Source organism: Aulonocara sp. 'chitande type north' Nkhata Bay, linkage group LG5, assembly GCF_057382095.1.
Source record: "Aulonocara sp. 'chitande type north' Nkhata Bay isolate Kocher_YH1m ecotype deep benthic linkage group LG5, A_spYH_male_GT1.1, whole genome shotgun sequence".
Taxonomy (NCBI): Eukaryota; Metazoa; Chordata; class Actinopteri; order Cichliformes; family Cichlidae; genus Aulonocara; species Aulonocara sp. 'chitande type north' Nkhata Bay.
In genome coordinates, this window is record NC_141348.1 from 24,399,541 (window position 1) to 24,420,817 (window position 21,277).

General features: G+C 41.5%; 2 protein-coding genes across 2 annotated transcripts in view; both read left to right on the forward strand.

Annotated features, from left to right (window-relative positions):
• Positions 1-441: 441 nt before the first annotated feature.
• On the forward strand, positions 442-8,161 carry LOC147330639 (prostacyclin synthase-like). The gene is made up of 10 exons (XM_086292356.1): positions 442-787; positions 1,339-1,462; positions 1,724-1,899; positions 2,360-2,503; positions 2,870-2,997; positions 4,018-4,199; positions 5,795-5,951; positions 7,010-7,191; positions 7,572-7,723; positions 7,856-8,161. Exons 1-10 carry the CDS (start codon positions 729-731, stop codon positions 8,004-8,006), a joined length of 1,455 nt encoding a protein of 484 aa, XP_086148482.1. The 5' UTR covers positions 442-728; the 3' UTR covers positions 8,007-8,161.
• A 1,148-nt stretch (positions 8,162-9,309) lies between these two features.
• LOC147330640 (potassium voltage-gated channel subfamily B member 1-like) overlaps positions 9,310-21,277 on the forward strand; it is a 43,717-nt gene continuing 31,749 nt past the window's right edge. The window contains exons 1-2 of the mRNA XM_086292358.1: positions 9,310-9,623; positions 10,431-11,096. Coding sequence (XP_086148484.1) covers positions 10,542-11,096 — 555 coding nt within the window. The 5' untranslated portion in view covers positions 9,310-9,623; positions 10,431-10,541. The remainder of the gene's footprint in view (positions 9,624-10,430; positions 11,097-21,277) is intronic.

Here is a 21,277-nt window from a genome sequence, read left to right on the forward strand (position 1 = left end):
ACAACACAAGAAGAGACATGATGAAACATTACTTAAAGAAAACAACTGCATGCGTGAGTGACTCAAGGAGAGTTACAGCATTCAGCTACAGTCTGGTTCTTGCTGGCAGATTTCTGTTAACCTCCAAAGAAGTGTGTCAGACTCCAAGAAGCAGGAACTACACACACTCAAGGGATATTCCCGAGGAGGAAAAACAAACCAAGAAAAATGTTTTCAGTTCTTATGTGAACCTTAATTTAAAAAAAGAAGAAGTGAGCCTTAATGGAAACGTCACTTTCAGTGTTAAATTTCATGTGGGCCAAACAGGTTTTGGCACCTGATATGAAGCACTGCTTGCCACTTTTTCCACCTTCCCACACCTCTTACATTTTTCTTTCCATAAGTGAATAAGAAACAAAGCTTGTTCAGGCTTTTAGGGTCACCTTACTTTTTTTTGGTCTTTCTTATTATTTCTTTGGGAGTGTCTGAGAGACGTGCAAAACTTGGTCCTAACGCAAACGAGACGAATGACGTTCGAGTCCCTCGTGTCACTGGGTCACAGTTTAGACAAGAGACTTTTTTTTTCTTTTTGTTGTGATGACGCCATCAAATATACAGTGGATAATGGCATGGGAGTTAACAATGACACTGTTATGACTGGGGTTGAGCAACGGGTTGGTATAAATGCAGTGTGAGGTCTCAGGGTGCTCCAGTGACACTCCGAGCGAGCGCAGACGTAACAACGCGAGATGATCTGGACCATCCTCCTGCTCGTCCTACTCATTTTTATTCTAACAAACAGATGGAGGTAAGTAACTCATTCATCCACATGTTTTGTTTATAAATGAATGACGTGCTGTTGTGAAGTCGTGTTTTCTTTAATATCTGAATTTTAACGCGCAATCCCCGTGAAGTGTTAATAAAACCCGGCTTGAATTATTGGGGATTGATTAGGAGCGAATCTGTTTCTTAGTGGGGCTTTTCCCTGCTCCGGTTTGAGGAATGCTGTTAAGCTGTGTGCTTAAACAACTCTGAGCGTCACACCTCACGGGCTTTTGTTTTGCTTTGGTGAATTACGAGCGACAAAATCTATGATGTAGTTGTGACTTTTCAGCTAATTCCAGTTAATGCTATTTGTGCTTTTCCCCTCCATAGTAGGCTACATTCATGAGCTAAAGATCAGTTTTCGCTACAAATTCAAACGGATGTGGAAGACTAAATAAAAAAGAAAATGATGATAATAAAAAAGATTCCAGTTCACTTTGCTGTGAGGAGGAAATGAGTCAGATATAACTGTTGCAACATGCTTTTGTAAACATTAGATTGAATGCACAATTTCGTTTATTTTATTTCCTTTAGATGCAAGGGGGAACCACCTTTAGACAAAGGAGCTATCCCGTGGTTAGGTCATGCACTTGAATTTGGAAAAGATGCATCCAAGTTCATAAATCGCATGAAGATGAAGCATGGTGACGTTTTCACTGTGAGTTATATTATATGCATTTACATATTCAAGTTTAGATGCATAAGGAGCTGTGATTTTATCCTGATATAAAACGAAAATTTCATAGTTTTGTTTGTTTGTTTTAAATATACTTTTAAGTAATTTTCCATGTAGCGGGATCTTTTTACGTTGGAGTCATTCAGAGCACTTAAGGAGCACTGCCATCTGTTCAGTGCATTTTCTAAAGCATATACAGATGTTTTAAGATCCTTTACTCAGTGTCCGCTTTTGGCGCTCCAGGTGCGAGTTGCTGGCCGCTATGTGACGATGCTCCTGGATCCACACTCCTACGACACAGTCCTGGGTGACTCCGATTCCCTGGACTTCACACGTTACGCGCAGGTGCTGATGGACAGGATCTTCAGACTGCGCCTCCCGTATAGCCAGCAGGCTAAATCAAACGAAATCATGAAAAGGTACTGAAGCAATAACAAAAACCACTTTCTTTAAATTTTCAATTTCATTTTTATGTTATTTGGGAAGTGAGAATCTTCTTGGAAATTCACTGGTTAAGGTTTTATAAGTACTAACACTGAGGATATTCCTGTAGAGCAACAGCACATACTTGGAAATCTATTTTAGGTCTTAGTTTGTTATTGTGCAGAACTAACCGGCATGCACATTTTTTCATTGAAGGGTGGAGAAAATCTTTCAGCGTCATAGGTGGATTTTTGGGCACTGTGCTTCTTCAGTTTGCGTCATCCATTTTTCTAATTACCCTGCCTTTATAAATTAGCTCAATCAATTTTTGTTTTCGTTTTAAAATAATGTTTGCTACAACGATGTTTTTAACAATCAATTATTGTCAGCTGATTTGCAAGACTAACCCTCAGCAGAATGCCGTTTAACCTTTTCTTTAATGGTTTATGTCTACAGGCACTTTGTGGGAATGAACTTAGCCACTCTTAACAGCGCCATGAGCAGAAACCTGCGAGCCTTGATGAAAGCAAAGACGACCCAGAACCAGAAAGACTGGAAAGAGGAGGGACTATTTAATTTCTCTTACAGCTTGTTATTTAGGTATGAAAAAGCCTCATCCACCCACACACGCGCACTAATGCTGTTAACTATGTCAAAAGAAGAATGTCAAAAGCTTCCGACCAAACAGTTTACACACCGATCCATCCTGTGGTCATCTGTTTGTAAACCCAGCAACAAAAATGTAGGATGACCACGCTGTGTCATAAAAATGCGTGTGGGTCACTTTTCCGGTTGAACATTTTTGGCTGATGTGAGTCAAAGGTTGTTTTAAAAATGAAAGCTATGGGGATCTTTACTGTGTCATGGGGACTAAATGGAAAAGTACCATTTATAACTGTGTCATGTGCTGGTTATCTTCTCATCGCCCACACACTCACACGTTTTGTGTTTCTTCTTTCCGTGCAGGGCGGGGTACCTGACGCTGTTTGGAGGAAAGCAGAACAACAACCCCATAGACCCTTTGAGTGTCTACGAGGAGTACAAGAAGTTTGATGGTCTTCTAGTCAAAATGGCAAGGGGCACTCTCAGGCAAGGTAAAGAGATGAACTTCAAAATCAAAGGAGCACTTTTAGTTGATTGGCTGTAGAGGTGCCAGCCTTCCCGTAAGCATAATTAGATGACACTGCAGTAATCTTGCCACTCAAAAATAATTACAAACATTGTTGTAAGCTGTTTCATCTAGGAACTATTTACTGTTTACTGAGCTGCACCCACGAGCAAAATAATGGTCCTTTAGTCAAGAGGGAAGCTGTAAATATGTCACAGGTAGACGTACGCTTCCTTCCACAGGCTGTAGTTCTGTAAACATAGCTCCCGCATGTGACTGCTTGCACCAAGGTTTGTGGATTTTGCTTTGGAGTAATTGAGTCATGATTGTGAGATTTTTAAATAAACCTTTATGGCATATTGGGCACCACAAGATGAGTGCTATTTAGTTCCATTATATTCAAGAGAAGGTGCACATCTCAAAATGAAACCTGGATGAAAATCTTCCAGATGGATAAAGAACATTACTGGAGAAAAAAAACATGTAAATTTAGTTTTGGGTAGAGTTTTGTGGTTAACTTTTACTAAATGAACACCAAAAGAAGCATGAAGTCGTGAGTCAGATGAGAGTGTTACTTGACGTCACAGTTTACATCATGTCTCGGTTAATGTGGTTTGACATCACCACTGACTGCTCCCATAGATTTGTTTTGTGGTTACCATGGTGGGGATTGCTTACTCACATGCTTACATAGTGTCTAGGAGTTTGTGTTTCTAAAGACTTCGTCATCACATATGCTGCGATGTCACTCCGCTGATAACTTACTTCATTATCACAACACAGAGCCTGTCGCCTCAGGACTTGGCCCTCGTTATTGTGTACAATTCCATCCGTTCCACCCATTACAAAAATAGCAGAAGCAGCCAGTTAAAATATTAGTGCGTACTTTTGTGCACGTATGCAATAGCATATTTTTGTCTGGCATCTTGCCCAGTGACATTTACTGTGACCTCGTCTGTGACCTGGTTCATTCACTCACTTAATGATGTTTATATGTGTGTAACAGAGGAGAAGAAGACAGCTCAGAGTGTTCAAAACAAACTCTGGGAGCTTCTGGCTCCAGCAGGTCTGACTGACGATTCGGGGTCCAGCCCTTGGTTGCATGCCTACAGGCAGTTTCTGCAGGAAGATGGAACCGATGCAGAGATGCAGAACAGGGCTATACTGATGCAACTCTGGGCCACACAGGTGAGTGAGACAACCTAGAAATGTTGACCTGTTTGTACAAACGAGGGCTTTTTTGGTGATTACACTAGAGCTCACTCAAAATTAATTAATTGTGCCCTTTGTGTCCAAAAAACTTTATTTGGGCGGGACTGAAATACTCTTCTTTGGCACATGAGGGTGCTGTTCACTACAGATTACAAGGATTAAGCACTATGAGACAGATAATGGTACAGAAGCTGAGTGCACTTTTCAGTGCTGTCGCAGTATTAGATATGACTGATTAACTGCTGAGGTTAGTTTTATTCAAGAGTCAGTATGAAAATAATTAGTGCATGTGTTTGTTATCAAGTAGCATGTACATATAAAAAAATAAATTTTCATATTTTTTAAAACAAAAAGTAAAGCTGGGCTAGTGAGCTGATCTTAACTCCTTGAAGCTGGACTTTGACTCAGAGTCTTTCTCACAGCCCCGCTGGAGAGTTTATTTCATGACAGATTTATCATATATGTGTTTTGGCCTATACAATAAGCCATTTGCTGTTTTATGTCAACCTGTTTTGTTTCTGTTTGATTCATAACACCCATGAACACATTTTCAAATGATTCAAAAAAGAAAAATCAAACACATTTGAAAAATGTGGTCAGGATTTGCTCAACAGTTAATGCAGCAACAACAAATGGTATGTTAAGAAGCCAAAACATCTTAACTTTAAACAGTGGTGTAATTTCCAGGGTGGTGTCATTAATCAGACCCAACTAATATACCCCCTCTAAAATTGAATTATATTGCATAAATAAGCTGTTGATTTTCTTTACTCATTTCAGGAATTACCTATACCTATAATACCTATACCATATTCATCTAGGAATTTGCCCAGATTTCTTTCTTTTTCTAGACAGAGATCTTGACACACACACACCCCCACCCCCCACCCCTTTTGTTCAGCACAAAGTCACGCCAATGACTTTAAATATAAAGAAAATATTTGTGTCTGGGAAAGCTCTTCCACACTTAGGACTGTGATACATGGGCCAGATGTGTCCTGGCGACAAATCTTTTTAAAGGATACACAAGTGCTGTCATCAGAGATGCTTATGTTTGGTAAAGTGATCATTAATAGTCTTATTAGTGTATTTCCAATAAACTAACAGCCAATTTTGTGATAATTTATTCACTATGTTATGTTTTCCCCCTAAGATAATAGCACCATAGTTTGCTATAAAACTGAATAGCTTCAGTGTCCTGTCCTTGGAAGCAAGCAGATGGCAGGGGACCTCAGGTTTCCAATGGCTTTCCTTTTTAAGTAAACCATTACTGCACTGTGCCTCTGCCAATAGTGAGACAATCCAGAGAGTGGCTCTTCTCATCCCAGACATTCTTATTTTATTATTTTCCAGCAGTGCAAATTCATTACGTTTTTTGTTTTAATGAAACTTATATTTCAATAAAAATAATGGCTTGTTATCACTTCAACAGAAGGTTGTGTAAGTACTCAGGTTGCCGTGTGATGTTTTTATTTGCCGTTACCAAATAACCACCTGCGCTGTCACTATGCAACGCCAGAGTGAGCGACCTTATCATCATCCTCCTCATCTGAGTCTTTGTTTGTTTCCAGGGTAATGTTGGTCCTGCTGCATTCTGGCTGTTGGGCTTCTTGTTGACAAATCCTGAAGCCCTGATGGCAGTAAAGAGGGAGTTTAGCCAGAACACACAGATGGAAACCACCACAGGGACTCCCCTCATGGACAGTCAAGTGAACACCCCAGTGTTTGGTAAGGGCTTTTCTCCAGCCTGTGTAAACAGTAGGTTTATCATAGTGTCAGGAACATAAACAAGATGTTTGAGTTCCTGTCCCCCTCCCTTTACGTAAACTAGCTGCCCCCACAAAAACAAAAGGTTTGAGCAGCAGGTGGATGGGACTGCTGTGTGATGACCATAATGGGGGCATTAGCTCTTGGCGGCATCATATATGTCCAAAAATAGAGAAAAAAAAACAGTCTTAAAGTGTTTAGAGCAGTCTGACCACTTTTGGCTCACATAGACAGATTTGATTATTTAAATGGTAAATGGTCTGTATTTGTATAGTACTTTACTGAATCAATAGCCATGTTTAATATGAGCATGTACCACTGTGCAGCACACAGAAAAAGAAAATAAATAAAAGCCTCATGTGCCTGCCCACTATTAACAAGCGGCCACCACAGTGGACAGAGCCACATATTTGATATACACAGGATTCTCTTCCTGACATGACCCTCTCAGGGATTTGTCTCCTCCCAGTCTTGAGCCTGAGAGCTTTAAGCATTAGGCCCATGTGTTAACCACTAAACCAATGAATGGCACAATAATAGACCCCCTTTAACAGGTGCATCCATCTATTTTCTCTAACTTATTCAATTCAAGGGCAACTAGAGCTTATTTCAGCAGTGAGACGCAGGGTACACCCTGGACAGACCACCAGTTTGTCGCAGGACTAACACAGAGATAAAGACAAAATTTCACACTTGCGCCCATTTTAGAATCACTAGTTAACCTGACATTCATGTCTGTGGACTGTGGGAGGAAGCTGGTATGCCCACAGAGATCCCACAGAGGAAAACAGCAGAGAAAGTAGAACCCAGCAACTTAATGCTGTGAGGCGATGCTGCTAACCATCACACCACAATGGTGTGCTTTTAAGAGCATGACTGCAGTTTGTTAATAGCAAGATGGTAGTAGCAAAAGAAATCATATAAAGTTTAGAAATACTGCAGATACTGACCATTTCTTTAATAATAATAATAATGATAATACATTTTATTTGAAAGCGCCTTTTTCAACCCCCTCTCAGATAGTGCCTTGGAAGAAGCACTGAGACTCACCGCCGGCCCGTTCATTACAAGAGAGGTAGTGCGGGAAAAGACCCTCTGCATGGCCGATGGCCGACGGTACCTGCTGAGAAAAGGAGACAGAGTGTGTTTGTTTCCCTACGTCAGCCCTCAAATGGACCCTGAGATCTACCACGAGCCACAGGTTTGTCTTCCTGTCTTGTTTCCAGTCTCTAATCCATGAAAATCTCCCTGTGCTGCCAACAGGAATAGCAGTAATTATCTTATGGACTCATTGAAGGCAGAGTTAAGTGTAATTAGCACCTGCGGTTGTTTATGTAACATGGAAACAACGCCTACACAAAGCTTACCTTGTGCTACCCAGCGAGAGGTCAAGTCCGGAGCTGTGGGCTACCGAGGGATTAGCAGAGCATGGGAACAGAAAATGAGCTGATGGGTGTGGGAAGGGCATAGCAGGGCATACTTAAGAAATAAATGTCAGACAAATGCCAATGCATTTGAGTGATTATTCTGATATTACTTGCATCTAATAGCTGCTTTGCAAAAACTGTGTTTCCTTTCCAGAAATACAAGTACGATCGCTTTCTGAGAGAAGACGGATCTGTGAAGAAGGATTTTTATAAAGGAGGGAAGCGGCTGAAATATTACACTATGCCATGGGGTGCAGGGACCAATGGCTGTGTAGGAAAGCAGTTTGCCATCAATACCATCAGACAGTGAGTGCCCTAGATTTATTTTTACTCTACAACTTTAGGGTCGTTGAGAGCCTCAAAACGTTCCACGCTAGAGTTTTACATTTCTGCTCCAATACCCTAATTCTGTGTTTTATTTGTGTTTTTCCTCGACAGGTTTGTTTACATGGTGTTGACTGACTATGATTTGGAGCTTTGTGGCCCAAATGCTCAGATGCCAGAAATAAATACCAGCCGTTATGGATTTGGGATGCTACAACCTGAAGGAGACTTGCCTGTCCGATATAAACCTCGAAATACTCACTAGGAAAATGAGCAAGAACAACAATTATATGCACATTTCAACACAAAAACTTTGTTTATATTGTCTCTATGTCCTTTGTAATTTTATATTTTCTTATTTATGTAATAAAGTTTGCATTTTTCTTTGCTATTTATCAATAAATATAAATAATATTGTAATCCTCTGCTGTCAGTCTTCTTTAGAGAGGGTGTTTTGGATGCCCATTCTACACCTACCATTTTATTTTTCAGTAAAACCTCATAAGACACTGAAAAATGCCTTCATTTAGGGGGAGGAAACAGTAAAAACGTGCGCACTCTTTTTTGTCAGCTGCAGAGACTGAGTGTAATGAAGGGACTGCCTGTACTGTAAACAGAGCCAGTCACACATCTGTCACACTAACACACGCCTGCTGTTTGCGAAGTGAAGTTTGGATTTATACGCTGTTTGGAAAGCAATGATCAGTCACTGGCAGGAGATGATAGGTCACAGATTGTAAAGCACTGTGCAGGTCTTCAAAGGACAACAATCTTGTGTGTTATATCACTTATTGCAAATGGAGGCGTGGCCATCTGCCACATCAGTTTGTGGTGAGGGGAGGAAGAGAGCCAGAGAAAAGTAATAACTAATGATGCAGAGTGGTCTATAAACACATAGCGAGTGAGAAAAGGTGAAGCCCCCAACAGCACATGCCTATTACAGCATAACTAAGGGTGATTCCAGGTCACCTGATCCAACCTAACTATATACTCTGTCAAAAATGAAAGTTTAAAGCCTAATCTGGAAAGCAGAGAGGATGTCTGTGTCTTAAATCCAGACTGGAAAATGTTCCCGCAGACCTCACTGTAATTGTCTTTTAAATGTTAGCCCATTGTGTGAAGATTAATGAGAAACTTTTACAATACATCAGGCCAAGCCGCAAAACCCAGACTGTCAGATTGTCCTCTCCAAGAGTGAGTTAAGTAGCTGGCCAATCTTCCCTGATGTCAAATATTGTATTTTAATATTTAAGAAGCACTTAAGGATCGAAGAGGTACTTACAGCATGTCTCTTATTTATTGTGATGTGAGTGCAGACTGCAAGTGTCGGCTTTGAATGACAAGTTGCTTGATTAATGCTAACTCCACAGATTGTCTAACCTGCATGAACTTTGTGAAAGGTTATACTTTGTCCAGTTCTGGCCAGACATGTGAGTTTTGTAGCTCTATAACACTCCAGCACGAAGCACTGATGCACTGAGCTATTACTCGCTGCCTGGGCCCGCGAGGGTTAAACTCACACAGCCTGCGCCGCTGGAGGAGCCCGAGTGAAATCAGCCCCTGCAGGATCCCGTTCACAAAGGCGCCGGCCAGCACGCACGCACACTGTCAGCAGGTGGAGGAGACACACCAGGAGCATTCCCGACTAACTCTCAGGAGCTCTACTTGTTGATTCGCTTCCGGGCAGAGGGCAGACTGGACGTGTTGATTCCTGCAAAAAGCACTTATAGTTTTCAACATGTCGGTACGCGGCTCATGATGCCTCCATCAGCTCCCAAAAGAGAGCCGAAGAGCCGGAGAGCAGTAACAAGTTTGAACGCGTTTAGTCTCGAAATGTTGCTGATGCCGCTCCTTGAGGTGAATCGGGATATAAAGAAGACAGGTATGCGTTACGTTTATTTCTTTGTCGTGTGCGATCCTGTTTTAGTTTGTGGTTTAAGTCTTATAAGCTTTGTGATTTTGTAGCGGAGTTCGAGATGCTGTGTCCTGTTCGTTTGGCGTAGCTGGCCATCGTTACAACATGCGCGAGTTCCACTTTCAGCTCATGTGGGTTACTTTAAAATATATATATGTAAATGCAGTTTTGCTGAATGAGTCAGTAGGCATGTTTGACTAAAGGGATAAAAAAACAACAACTTTATATCTCAATTATTCCTCTTTTGATAATAACTTGTCGTTATGTAAACCCCGGAAAACCCTGCACTACTGTGAGGACAGTCCACAGAATGGTCTTAGAGGATGATACAGTGTGTTATGAGCCCTTAATCAAAGTTGATAATCGGCATTAGCCCAGCTTAATATCACTCCAGAGAACAGTTCAACAACGTATGCTCATAACAACACCTAACACAAGTGCCTTTGGGCCGAGATTGATAGCTGAGACGTTTCAGCACCGGATTTCGTGGACAGCGAAAAGACGGCGGTCCTGGGAGTGATGGACGTTTCAGCACCGGACAGCGCTCGCAAGTGGAATCCAGTTTATCATTGACTCCGCTCCCCCACCCCGCCATCCTTGTCAGCAAGAAAAGCGGCTGTACCTCTTAAAGCTGATTAAAATATCTATTTGGTTCTCTGATGAGTGGATAAACCACCTGACATTGCTATTGTAGGACACCAGCAGTGCCCGTTCAGCAGCACCCACATTAATTCCCCCCCCCCCCCCCCCCCCTTTTCTTCTTCTTTTTGTCAGGCAAAAGAAACGAAAGGGGACCCTGATGCGGTCATCTCCAGGACCATGTTCTTTTAATCCACCATCCTGCATCTTCCAGTGTTTTCAAGTGACCCAGTGACTTGAGTGAAGATGATCAAAACAGGACCTCGGTTGGGCACCACGCTGCCGCCGGATACAATTGACATCATCCGCAGCAAGACCCACTCCCGCCGGGTGAGACTCAACGTTGGGGGTCTTCTCCACGAAGTTCTGTGGAGGACTCTGGATAGGCTGCCCCGCACACGTCTGGGCAAACTACGAGACTGCAACACCAACGACTCTATCTTGGAGATATGCGATGATTATAGCCTGGATACCAACGAGTACTTTTTCGACAGACACCCCGGCGCCTTCACCTCCATCCTCAACTTCTATCGCACTGGGAAGTTGCACATGATGGAGGAAATGTGCGCGCTCTCATTCAGCCAAGAGCTGGACTTCTGGGGCATCGACGAGATCTACCTTGAGTCCTGCTGCCAGGCCAGGTATCACCAGAAAAAGGAGCAGATGAACGAAGAGCTCAAAAGAGAGGCCGAGAACATGAGGGAGAGGGAAGGAGAGGAGTTTACTACCACGTGTTGTTCCGAAAAGAGGAAGAAACTCTGGGACCTCTTGGAAAAGCCAAGCTCATCATTTGCTGCTAAGGTAGTGTGCCACTCAGCATTTTTTTTTTCTTACAGGTGTTCACTTTGGCACAGGAGATCAAGTGAAAGTAGTGGATACTGAGAGATTGTGGCATTAGCAAACAGCCAGCAAGGCTTCTGTCGCTTAAGTTTTAGATAATCGTTTCTCCATATTTGGATCCTGACGACGGGTTTAATTTTAGAAATCTTCTAAAGACAAAAACAACAACAAACCAAAAAAAGAGAGAACGTGAATACCAGTTTAACATCCAGAAGCTGGCGTAAATCTCTCTTTGGGACTGGTTTGATCTAATGTCTGACTTTCTTTTGACCTGAACCAGGGCTTTTAAGCTGTCACTCCCCGCAGCTGTAGCACAGAGGGCAGAAAGAATGAGCGATGGATAGAAAAAGGTGTTGTTGTGCTCAAGAGGTGAACTTCAAAGCTGTCTGCAAAGTTGCTTATTCATCACTCTCTATTCAAATAGTATAGCTGTGGAAACTAATTTTGTTAGCTGTTCTCTGATCAATAATCTAATGCCAACCAGGTGCGCTTTCCTTGGAGAAAGCGCCGGATGCTGTGTTCTCCGGTGAGTCAATTAAACCTCCTTTTGTCTTTTAGCATGAAAACATGACAACTTTCATTATTCCCCTTCACAGGTTCCACTCTAGTGTCTCCCGCGGTAATTACTGAATGTTTGTTTTAAATGGCAACAAAGAGGATGAAGAGTTTCATCGATGTCATAACTGCGAGAAGCCTCCATGTGCACATTATGTATTTTTAGACATCATCACACAACACCTCCTCCTTCCCACTGTCACCCCTCTTGGCTTTATTAGCCACCTCTGTCTCATTTCCAGTTTAGTATTCAATCTTCCAGCTCATTAACAGGCTCACAACACAGTGCAGGAACAAGAGAAGTGCGCTCCTCTGGATCGATGGATGTTGTCGTGTTAACAACTTTTTTAAGTGAACCAACTCGCCAAAGATGTGACTGAATCAGTATTCAGAGTAAATGTTAAAAACAAAACCGGTTCCATGTTAAAGTGTGGCTTTTTGTGAATTCTGCAAATTCCTGTTTAGTGTTTATTTCATTACTAAACAGGGTGAAAAGGAGGTTTTTCCAGACTGAATTTACTTCCTTTTTTGTGTCATCTCAAAATGCCTGAAATATATCTGGAAGACAGGAGAATGCCTCCCCTATGGAACAGCTCACTAAGTATTTTAGAAACAAAAGATCTCATGGCAATATCATTACTCAAAGAAATCTCAAACACCTCCTTGAAACAGGGGTTCCTGCATAATTTATGTAACTCGTCTATTCAAAGAACCTACTCTATCTCTGACCTTGAATTTCTGAAGCTCCTAATTATTTGTCTTTAATATTCAGCCACATTGCTCAAAGAAATTATGTCCCATTATGACACCACCCTCCATTTCTATGCCAGACCTTCTGTCAACACTGGAACAAGCAAGCATTCTTTGTTCATCATGTCAAATCCCATTAACAATGCAGTTTAAACAGATCATGTTTGAAAACACAACAAAATCTTCCTATCTCCAATGAAATGTTTGTCACTGAGGGTGTTATAATTTTAGTGTCTGGCCACATATTTGTGACGATGGCAAAAATCTGTAAAGATCTACCAAGTTCATTTTGATGAGTAGCAATTTCTTTCTTTCTTTATTTACAGGTGATAAATAACAGCCTTCCCCGACTCACCAGTTTAGCAGGCACTCTTTGTTAAATGTTCACATAGAAACATTTCAATATTTATTAGCACCACCCTTTACACTTATTGTTGAGACTGCAGTATTTAATTATAACTGAAAGCCATGTTAAAATATCACAACCTCAGCAACTGCAAAATCATTTTTACATTTACATTTTTACCTGTGATTACTTATTAAAATAGTTTGTTCCCATTTCTTCAGATGACTCTATGTAAAATGCCAAATATCACAGTTTGACAGGCATAAAATAGTGTATTTGCACCAACAAGGTGATTGCCAAAGAGTTATTAGCCAAAAATTTGGCATATCTCAGCACGGTGTGCAGTGTTGAGAAACCTAGACAAATGGAGGACAAAAAAAGAAGTGGCAGGGCTAAAAAAAATCGAACAAAAAAAGACCAAGAGGAGATGAAGAGTATATGAAAGTCATGTCCTTAAGAAAATATCCAGCAAAGACCTGACATAGAACCTGAAAGATGCACCTGGCCCTTCAGTTGATCATCTACTGTTCAGTGAAGCCTCATCAGAAATGTTCTCAGTGGAAGGGCAGCTGCCAAGAAGCCATTCTTAAGGAAGAGAAACAGGTAGAAAAGGCTGAGGTATGCCGCATTACACAGGACCGCACTACGGAGTAAGAAACCCAAATTTCAAATTTCATTGTACAGAGGAGGTCAGGAGAGAGAGATGTTTAACAGCAAGTGTCTACAGCCATCTGTTAAACATGGCGGGTGAAAATATAACAACTAAACTAAAAGAGCAACTCAAAGAACTAAATAAAAATTAGCTACCAGCCTTATATGTTATATTCCACACCTTGTGAATGTAAACAAATTTAACAGGTTTTATTATTATATTAATACATGGAATAATAAACTTGAGCACAGTGAGACTAAATGTGAAAATAAATGATTGAGTCTGAATAAACTGAATCAGCTTCTATTCACTGCTAGTTATAAAACAGAGATCAGAAGCATGACCAAATACTAATTGTTTACATTGCAAATTCACGCATTACAAATTCATGATAAGCTTGTGACATTGTCCACAGCACAATTATTTATGAATAATCAGTTCAATCTGGCATTCGTGTGGAATATTTGAAAACTATTATACACAGGTTTCAAAAAACATTTTGAAGCATCATTTCCAGCTCATGTATTGCCTCTAGGTTCTTTACATGCATTACTGTACTTTTCAACACTGGTACATGACCGTTTTCCACTAAGGCTGTGCCATCGTGCTTGAATTTATTACACAGCCCAATAGTTTGAAATAGGTGGATAATTTATGTCCGTCCGTGCTTATACTAGTATATAGCACTGAGGTAAACACATAAGAACTGTACATGATGAAGACTGTATATACAATTATGGGGCCCCGAAACATTTGAAGGAAAGCAGCTAGAGGGTAGTGGGTGTTGCTGAGACAAATAGAGGCTTTACCTTATGGGGTGTACAGAAAAAAAGTCCAACTGAGGCTAAATAGCAGCCATTAAATGCAATCTTGTTCCTAAAGCTTAATTGAAAAGTTGCATCAGTGAAGTGGCTAGTTCCCAAACACATACTCTGCCTCATTTATTTTTCAGTGCTGATAAATTTTTTATTGCACATTAACAATGCTTGACTTAATGCCAGAGAGACAAGGTGTGATTCAAAATGTCTATAGCCCCAGATGTCTTCATTCTGGGCCTTTTGGAGTTATAACCACCCCCGAGGTTATAACTCTTTTCCCCATTTTTCATATCAAAGCAGTGAAGGACACATGCAGCACTTCATAGTTTGCACTCATGTTTGGGAGAGTTATGAATAGTTTTGCAAACACTCAAGTCTGGATTTGTAATTGGTCCATCCTAAACATAAACTCTCCAGTAATCATTCCATCAGTAACAGATAAGCTCTTGTTGATACAGGCAAGAGTATACCGAATGTTGTAATATTTATAGTAGTGTGGCCTAGTGGCATGAAAGAGTAAGCAGCTGTGAATGAAATCAGGCTATGTAATACGGCAGATCCCAGGAGAGCTTCTGTTGCTCAGCTCTCCCCGAGGTACAGTTCAGTCTCAGAGGAATCATGGCCAATCAATAAATCACTAAGTCAGGATTTGGCATCAAGCAGGCCTTACTCTAAACCGTGAAACAGTTTTCTGAACATTTTGAGCCAAAAGTAGCTATTACCAATATAACAAGTATTTAGCTCAAGCAAATTTAATTGTTTGTTAATTAATTGAATTCTTACTAAGTAGTTAGAAATAATTAAAAAAAAACATTTTAAATGCCTTATTTTTATTTGAATCTGCAAGCAACAGGCAGTATCAGAAGGCAAACATATATACTGTAAGCATAGACAGAGCTACGTTAGCTACCTAGCTTGGTTAGCTTGTGCTAATGATAGTGCTGATCTAATTATTGCTATCAAAAACACAATAAATAATGATAGAATTTCACTACAGCAGCCTTCTTGAACTGCTTATACAGTTGGACACATAAGTCATAGGAAACCATAGCTTTTTTCTCAAATAGTTGTTTTTAAAAATGCTCCAAAAGGCACTGCCACCACAAACACGTTCAAGAGGTCAAATTTAGCAACAGTTAGCGTTTAGCTACCTACTCGTGTCAGCGTCCACTATCATTCAGTTTGGGCATTTTGATATGGGAGCAAGCTTGTAGTGGCAGTTCGAGGAACTGTACTTTCAGCCACTTTGTCAAACTCATTGTTAAGGGTACAGAGGAGGTTGTTAAATGTCGTCTTTGTGGAGGACAGAGTCAAAGGATATTTCATAAACCATAATGATTATTTTCAAACTTAATGCGAGCAGCTGCTGATAGCTGATGCCATGTTAAATTTCATTTTAAAAAAAATGAGGCACATAAAATCTTCCCAAAACAGCCTTTTTTTGACACTCGCACACTTGAAATGTAAGTCCCTGTCTTCTCAGCGCCTTTCGGTGTTGCCTCTGTACACACTGAAGCTGTGGACCAGAACAAGATACTGAGCAATAAAAACTGACACTTCTTTCTTTTGCCTCAGCAGAGGCTATTTGAACTAATTGCATGGAAACATCTCCTCCCAGTGAGCCAGAGACAACCATGACTAGAGGCATTTAACCGAACTTCTTAGCACACATCAGATATGCCCGACTTACTTCTCTGTAAGCACTTTGCTGTGCTGTTTGTGAAGTCTGAGATCACTCTGTGTGTCTGAGGCTATTGGCTCAGAGCACTGTGCTCTATTACCTGCTGCATATTCACCCTACACGGCTCGCCAGATGACTTTTCATACGGATGGGAGGAAATCAGTGGCAAATACATTAAGATATGAAGTATACTGAATTTATTTAAGAAACGCTCTAGGAAAGCCTAAGATGTATGACTTCCCAAGGGCCATTGTCTGCTGATACTGTTGCCCTGCATGAGGGAATTCACTCCACCTCCAGTAGTGTGTCACAGGGAGCGCAGGAGGATCGAAAGAGATGTGGCAGTACAGTAACGGTGACTCTGTTGTTGTTTTCAGCAGGAGCTTTGTAATGGAACAGAGAGCCGCCTCTGTCTCTGTGCAGCTCTTTCTCGCCCTACCTTGCTTGTGCTGTTTCTGTGTGTAAATATATGCTTAAAATCACACTTAGAGCTATAGAACCGTCTGCATTTTATGAGTTGCTTTCTGGAGTCGTTGCAGAGTGAAGCAGCTCTTCCATTGTGCTTAGGTGAGCTTTCAATAGCCATAAATCAATGGTACACAGTTTCACAGCTGCCAGGCTGATTGCAGTGCCATATAGCATTAACTGGGATAACACAGAGTCACGAGGTTCTCATCCTTGCTCTTCCATCATGCTCCCTGTCACACTCTCATTATTTAAATGCAAATAATCTGATCGGCATATAAGCAATCGTTATTGTGCAAACTATAAACAAAGATTGAAAGGATGCTATAACTGTATTACTTTTATTTGTGTAAATGGAAATAGATAATATCTCACAATCACACATTTAGGAAAATTCCTCTTAAAACTGGTGCCACAACACTAAGATAGAGTGATGTACATTTTTGTGCTCCCTTAGAAGAAATCTGGCTTGCGCTGTGTCAACTACACAGGCTCTAATTAAGCTGTGCTCTAAACTTAGGCATCAGCATTATTGATCTATAACAAGCCTTTGATGCTGTTTGATCAGCTGGCAGAAATTCACCTTAGGAAGTAATTGTCCCATCAGAGTGGCTGCTAATCTATAGAGAAGATCTGCCCATCTGTGAGCCGCAGACATGTGGATTAAATTGTTTGTGTAGTGGTCGCAGTGTGTTCCATATGCATCTTCTGTGGTAAGCCTGAATGATTTAACAGAGACTTCAAAGCATTATGTTGCAAGCAGCACTTCCTCCTTGCATAAGAGCTAAGGTTTAGTTAAGGTGATTCTTGAAAGCTTTATTACTACTTTCTAGCATAACAAAGTTGAGATCTTGAAGAACTGCACTGTTCATGGAAGGAAAACCACGTTTCAAGGAGCGGAGCTTCTATAAATGGCTTCCCTCATTGATGAAGGTGCTGTGTTTCCAACATGAACACGCTGCTCAATTTGCCTGCCAGTATCTGTCTTCTCCTTCTGGACCTCTTTTATGGTTGGCTAATTATGTGACTATACAAATCACTCTATGCACAAGGCTGCTATGCATTAGCTAGTTTGTCCCATGCACTGGGTCATATATGTTTTCTATCTGAAGTAATGACATGTAAACCAGCATAATTAGTGTCACGAGCTGACAGCAGCCTAAGATTTCACACAACAGGTTAATGAGTTCATTTAGAAACTCTGGTTAATTAAACACCTCTGGCATACGCTCGGTGTCTTCCTCGGCTCTACTCATTATAAGTGTGGGTTTTTTCCCATATTTATGCATCGCATGACTGGGTGTGAATGAAAGGTTAATAATTGCTAATCAGTGCTTGCTCATTACCATCAACAGTTGCAGCTACAGCCACCTGTATTCAGTTGAAAAGCTCTAAAAGCCCATTGTACACCAGCAGCTTTTTCCTGTCAGCCAAAAATAAACACTCGGTTGGGAAACAATGAGCCAGGCGTTTGGTGAAGGGCAAATGAAGAAGAGCGAATATTAGACAGAAACACGACTTCATCGGTGTCTGCTGGGAACTGGTGGCTGAAAAGTTTCTACATTAGCTTACAAGGCATTTCATTTTCAGTAAAAGCGATTCTTGACCACATGCCATACGGCTGAGAGCGGCTGGCCCGGGCTCGAGTCCGACCCTTTGCCTCATGTCTTCCCCCCTCTCTCTTTGCCCCTGCTTTCCTGTCCTCTTCTCACTGCATCTCTCAAATAAAGCTGAAAAAGTAAAAATAATAATTTTCGTGGGATACAATAATTCAGTGAAGTGAGCAGGTAGAGTTAATACACTCAACAAAAATATAAACGCAACACCTTTATTACTGCTCCCATTCCCCATGGGATGGACGTAGAGACCTAAAATTCATTCCAGATACACAATATAACCATCCCTCCCAAACAGTGGTCACAAATCAGTCCAAATGTGTGGTAGTGGGCACATCTGCTATATTGAGATAATCCATCCCACCTCACAGGTGTGCCACATCAGGATGCTGATCTGACATCATGAGTAGTGCACAGGTGTACCTCAGACTGCCCACAACAAAAGGCCACCCTGGAATGTGCAGTTTTTTTGCGCTATTGGGGGTCTGGGGACCCAGAACCGGTCAGTATCTGGTGTGACCACCATTTGCCTCATGCAGTGCAACACATCGTCGCATGGAGTCTATCAGATTGTCAATTGTGGCCTGTGGAATGTTGGTCCACTCCACTTCAATGGCTGTGCGAGGTTGTTGGATATTCGTGGGAACTGGTACACGCTGTCGTATACGCCGGTCAAGCACATCCCGAACATGCTCAATGGGTGACATGTCCGGTGAGTATGCTGGCCATGCAAGAACTGGGACATTCTCAGCTGCCATCTGCCCTGAACAATGTGAACCATGATTCATCCGTGAAGCGCACACCTCTCCAACGTGCCAGACGCCATCGAATGTGAGCATTTGCCCACACAAGTCTGTTACGGCGACGAGCTGGAGTCAGGTCAAGACCCCGATGAGGACGACGGGCATGCAGTTGAGCGTCCCTGAGACGGTTTCTGACAGTTTGTGCAGAAATTGTTTGGTTGTGCAAACCAATTGTTCCAGCAGCTGTCTGGGTGGCTGGTCTCAGACGATCTTGGAGGTGAACCTGCTGGATGTGGAGGTCCTGGGCTGGTGTGGTTACACGAGGTCTGCGGTTGTGAGGCCGGTTGGATGTGCTGCCATATTCTCTGAAACGCCTGTGGAGACGGCTTATGGTTGAGAAATGAACATTCAATGCACGGGCGACAGATCTGGTTGACATTCCTGCTGTCAGCATGCCAATTGCACGCTCCCTCATTGCTTGTGGCATCTGTGGCATTTTGCTGTGAGACAAAACTGCACATTCTAGGGTGGCCTTTTGTTGTGGGCAGTCTGAGGTACACCTGTGCACTACTCATGATGTCAGATCAGCATCCTGATGTGGCACACCTGTGAGGTGGGATGGATTATCTCAATATAGCAGATGTGCCCACTACCACACATTTGGACTGATTTGTGACCACTGTTTGGGAGGGATGGTTATATTGTGTATCTGGAATGAATTTTAGGTCTCTACGTCCATCCCATGGGGAATGGGAGCAGTAACAAAGGTGTTGCGTTTATATTTTTGTTGAGTGTAAATATTGTATTTCAGTAAAGGAAAGAGTGCTTCCTCCTACTTTTAGGAAGAAGTAGGCAAATGAAGGCTTCTGAAAGCTTTCATTACTGGTTTCCATGGAGGGAGGTGATCTACTACGCTACATTAGCTTATCACACAAACCAGCTGGGGCTCGCACACACATGCACCACACAGTCTAACTATATAGTACGTCTTTTTGTTAGACCTACAAAAAGCCATGTTTTATTTTTAGTACAATGCCTTAGCTTATTTTTCGCATGCTCCTCGCTGATGTAACTGGGTTTGTAGCTGCAGAAGTTTTCACTGATGCTGACATTTAAAAGGTGACAGGTCAATAGCAATGGGATGGAGGCATGACTACTTTAATGCAGAACTTCATTCATTATTCAGGCAGACTTGTCAGTAAGAGAACATCACTCAAGAAGATGCAGAGTGGTGTGGGGACCTGTGATACAACAGAACTTTCCAGAGAGTTGGATGTTTGAACCCAAACTAATTTCCTGCTACAGCTTTTTTTTTTTTTTTACGCTACATTTGCCAGTGAGGTTTTCATTGCTCCCTTGGCGGGCTGTGATTGAAAAGGTCAGTTTCTAGCCACCCTCTAAGAAAAGACTGGCTAATGTCATGAAATTCTGTTGTCAGTCCAGTGCATTTCTTGTTTTTTTGACAGAAGATATATATTCCTGTGGAGCTTAAACCTGTGTAATCCGTCTCTGAGGCATTACAGACTGTTCTTTACATGACGCTCTTTGATGTTAATCCTCTGCCTTCATCCTAACTGAAGTGCTACACGTGTGTTAACTCACTCCTGTTCAGGTGGTGACAGCAGAAGATAAAAATGTTTTTTGCATTTCATCCTCAAGCACCTAGCTTTCAAACAATTGGTGAAGAAGCACAATGAAGTAACAAGGACGTTCAGGGCTCAACTGATTGGACGTCAGCATGACTTTCTGTTTTGACAGCTGCAGAATCCAGAAAATAAACCTTCCCAGTGTTGTGTTTCTAGAAACTAGCCTCAATATTAATGTGTAACTTAACCCAAGAAGTTAACATGTTGTTATTATAATGAAATTTTGGTGTGGTGGTCTTTTCCACGTAACTTGCCAAGGGACTGGAGATATAAATCAGCTTTAAACTCTGGGACAAAATATTAAATGTCCCTTTATTCAATGAAACCAATATATTTGTTAATTAACAGCTGTAAGCATTAACATCCACAGCTAAGCCCATAAACTGTAATCTAAATTTGGTGTGGTATGCCAAGTTTAGTTATAGCCCACTGGTGGCTCTAAAAATGGTTGCACATTACAAAAAACAATCACTTATGTCCTGAGGTGCATAAAAAGCTGATGATTGGTCTAGCAGTGGGCTACATTAATATGAACTCAGGACAAGATGAGGTCTCAGACTAGAAATATGCATTTTTAGTGAAAAGCCCATTGTCACAGCTTTTCATTGACAACTTATACGGTTGCTCTATGACAACAACAGGATGTGCATTTCCCGTACGAAAGCTTACTCGATGTCTTTTTTCTGGTATTAAAAAAATATGTTTATGCCTTTCATGTGTACAGTGGGGCAAAAAAGTATTTAGTCAGCCACCGATTGTGCAAGTTCCCCACCTAAAATGATGACAGAGGTCAGTAATTTGCACCAGAGGTACACTTCAACTGTGAGAGACAGAATGTGAAAAAAAAATCCATGAATCCACATGGTAGGA

Excerpts from the sequence above, each read along its gene's own strand:
- LOC147330639 (XM_086292356.1), top strand. The coding sequence starts at position 729 with ATGATCTGGACCATCCTCCTGCTCGTCCTACTCATTTTTATTCTAACA. Across the intron at positions 2,504-2,869 it reads TCTTACAGCTTGTTATTTAG|GGCGGGGTACCTGACGCTGT; the intron begins GTATGAAAAAGC and ends CTTTCCGTGCAG. Across the intron at positions 2,998-4,017 it reads AAGGGGCACTCTCAGGCAAG|AGGAGAAGAAGACAGCTCAG; the intron begins GTAAAGAGATGA and ends TGTGTGTAACAG.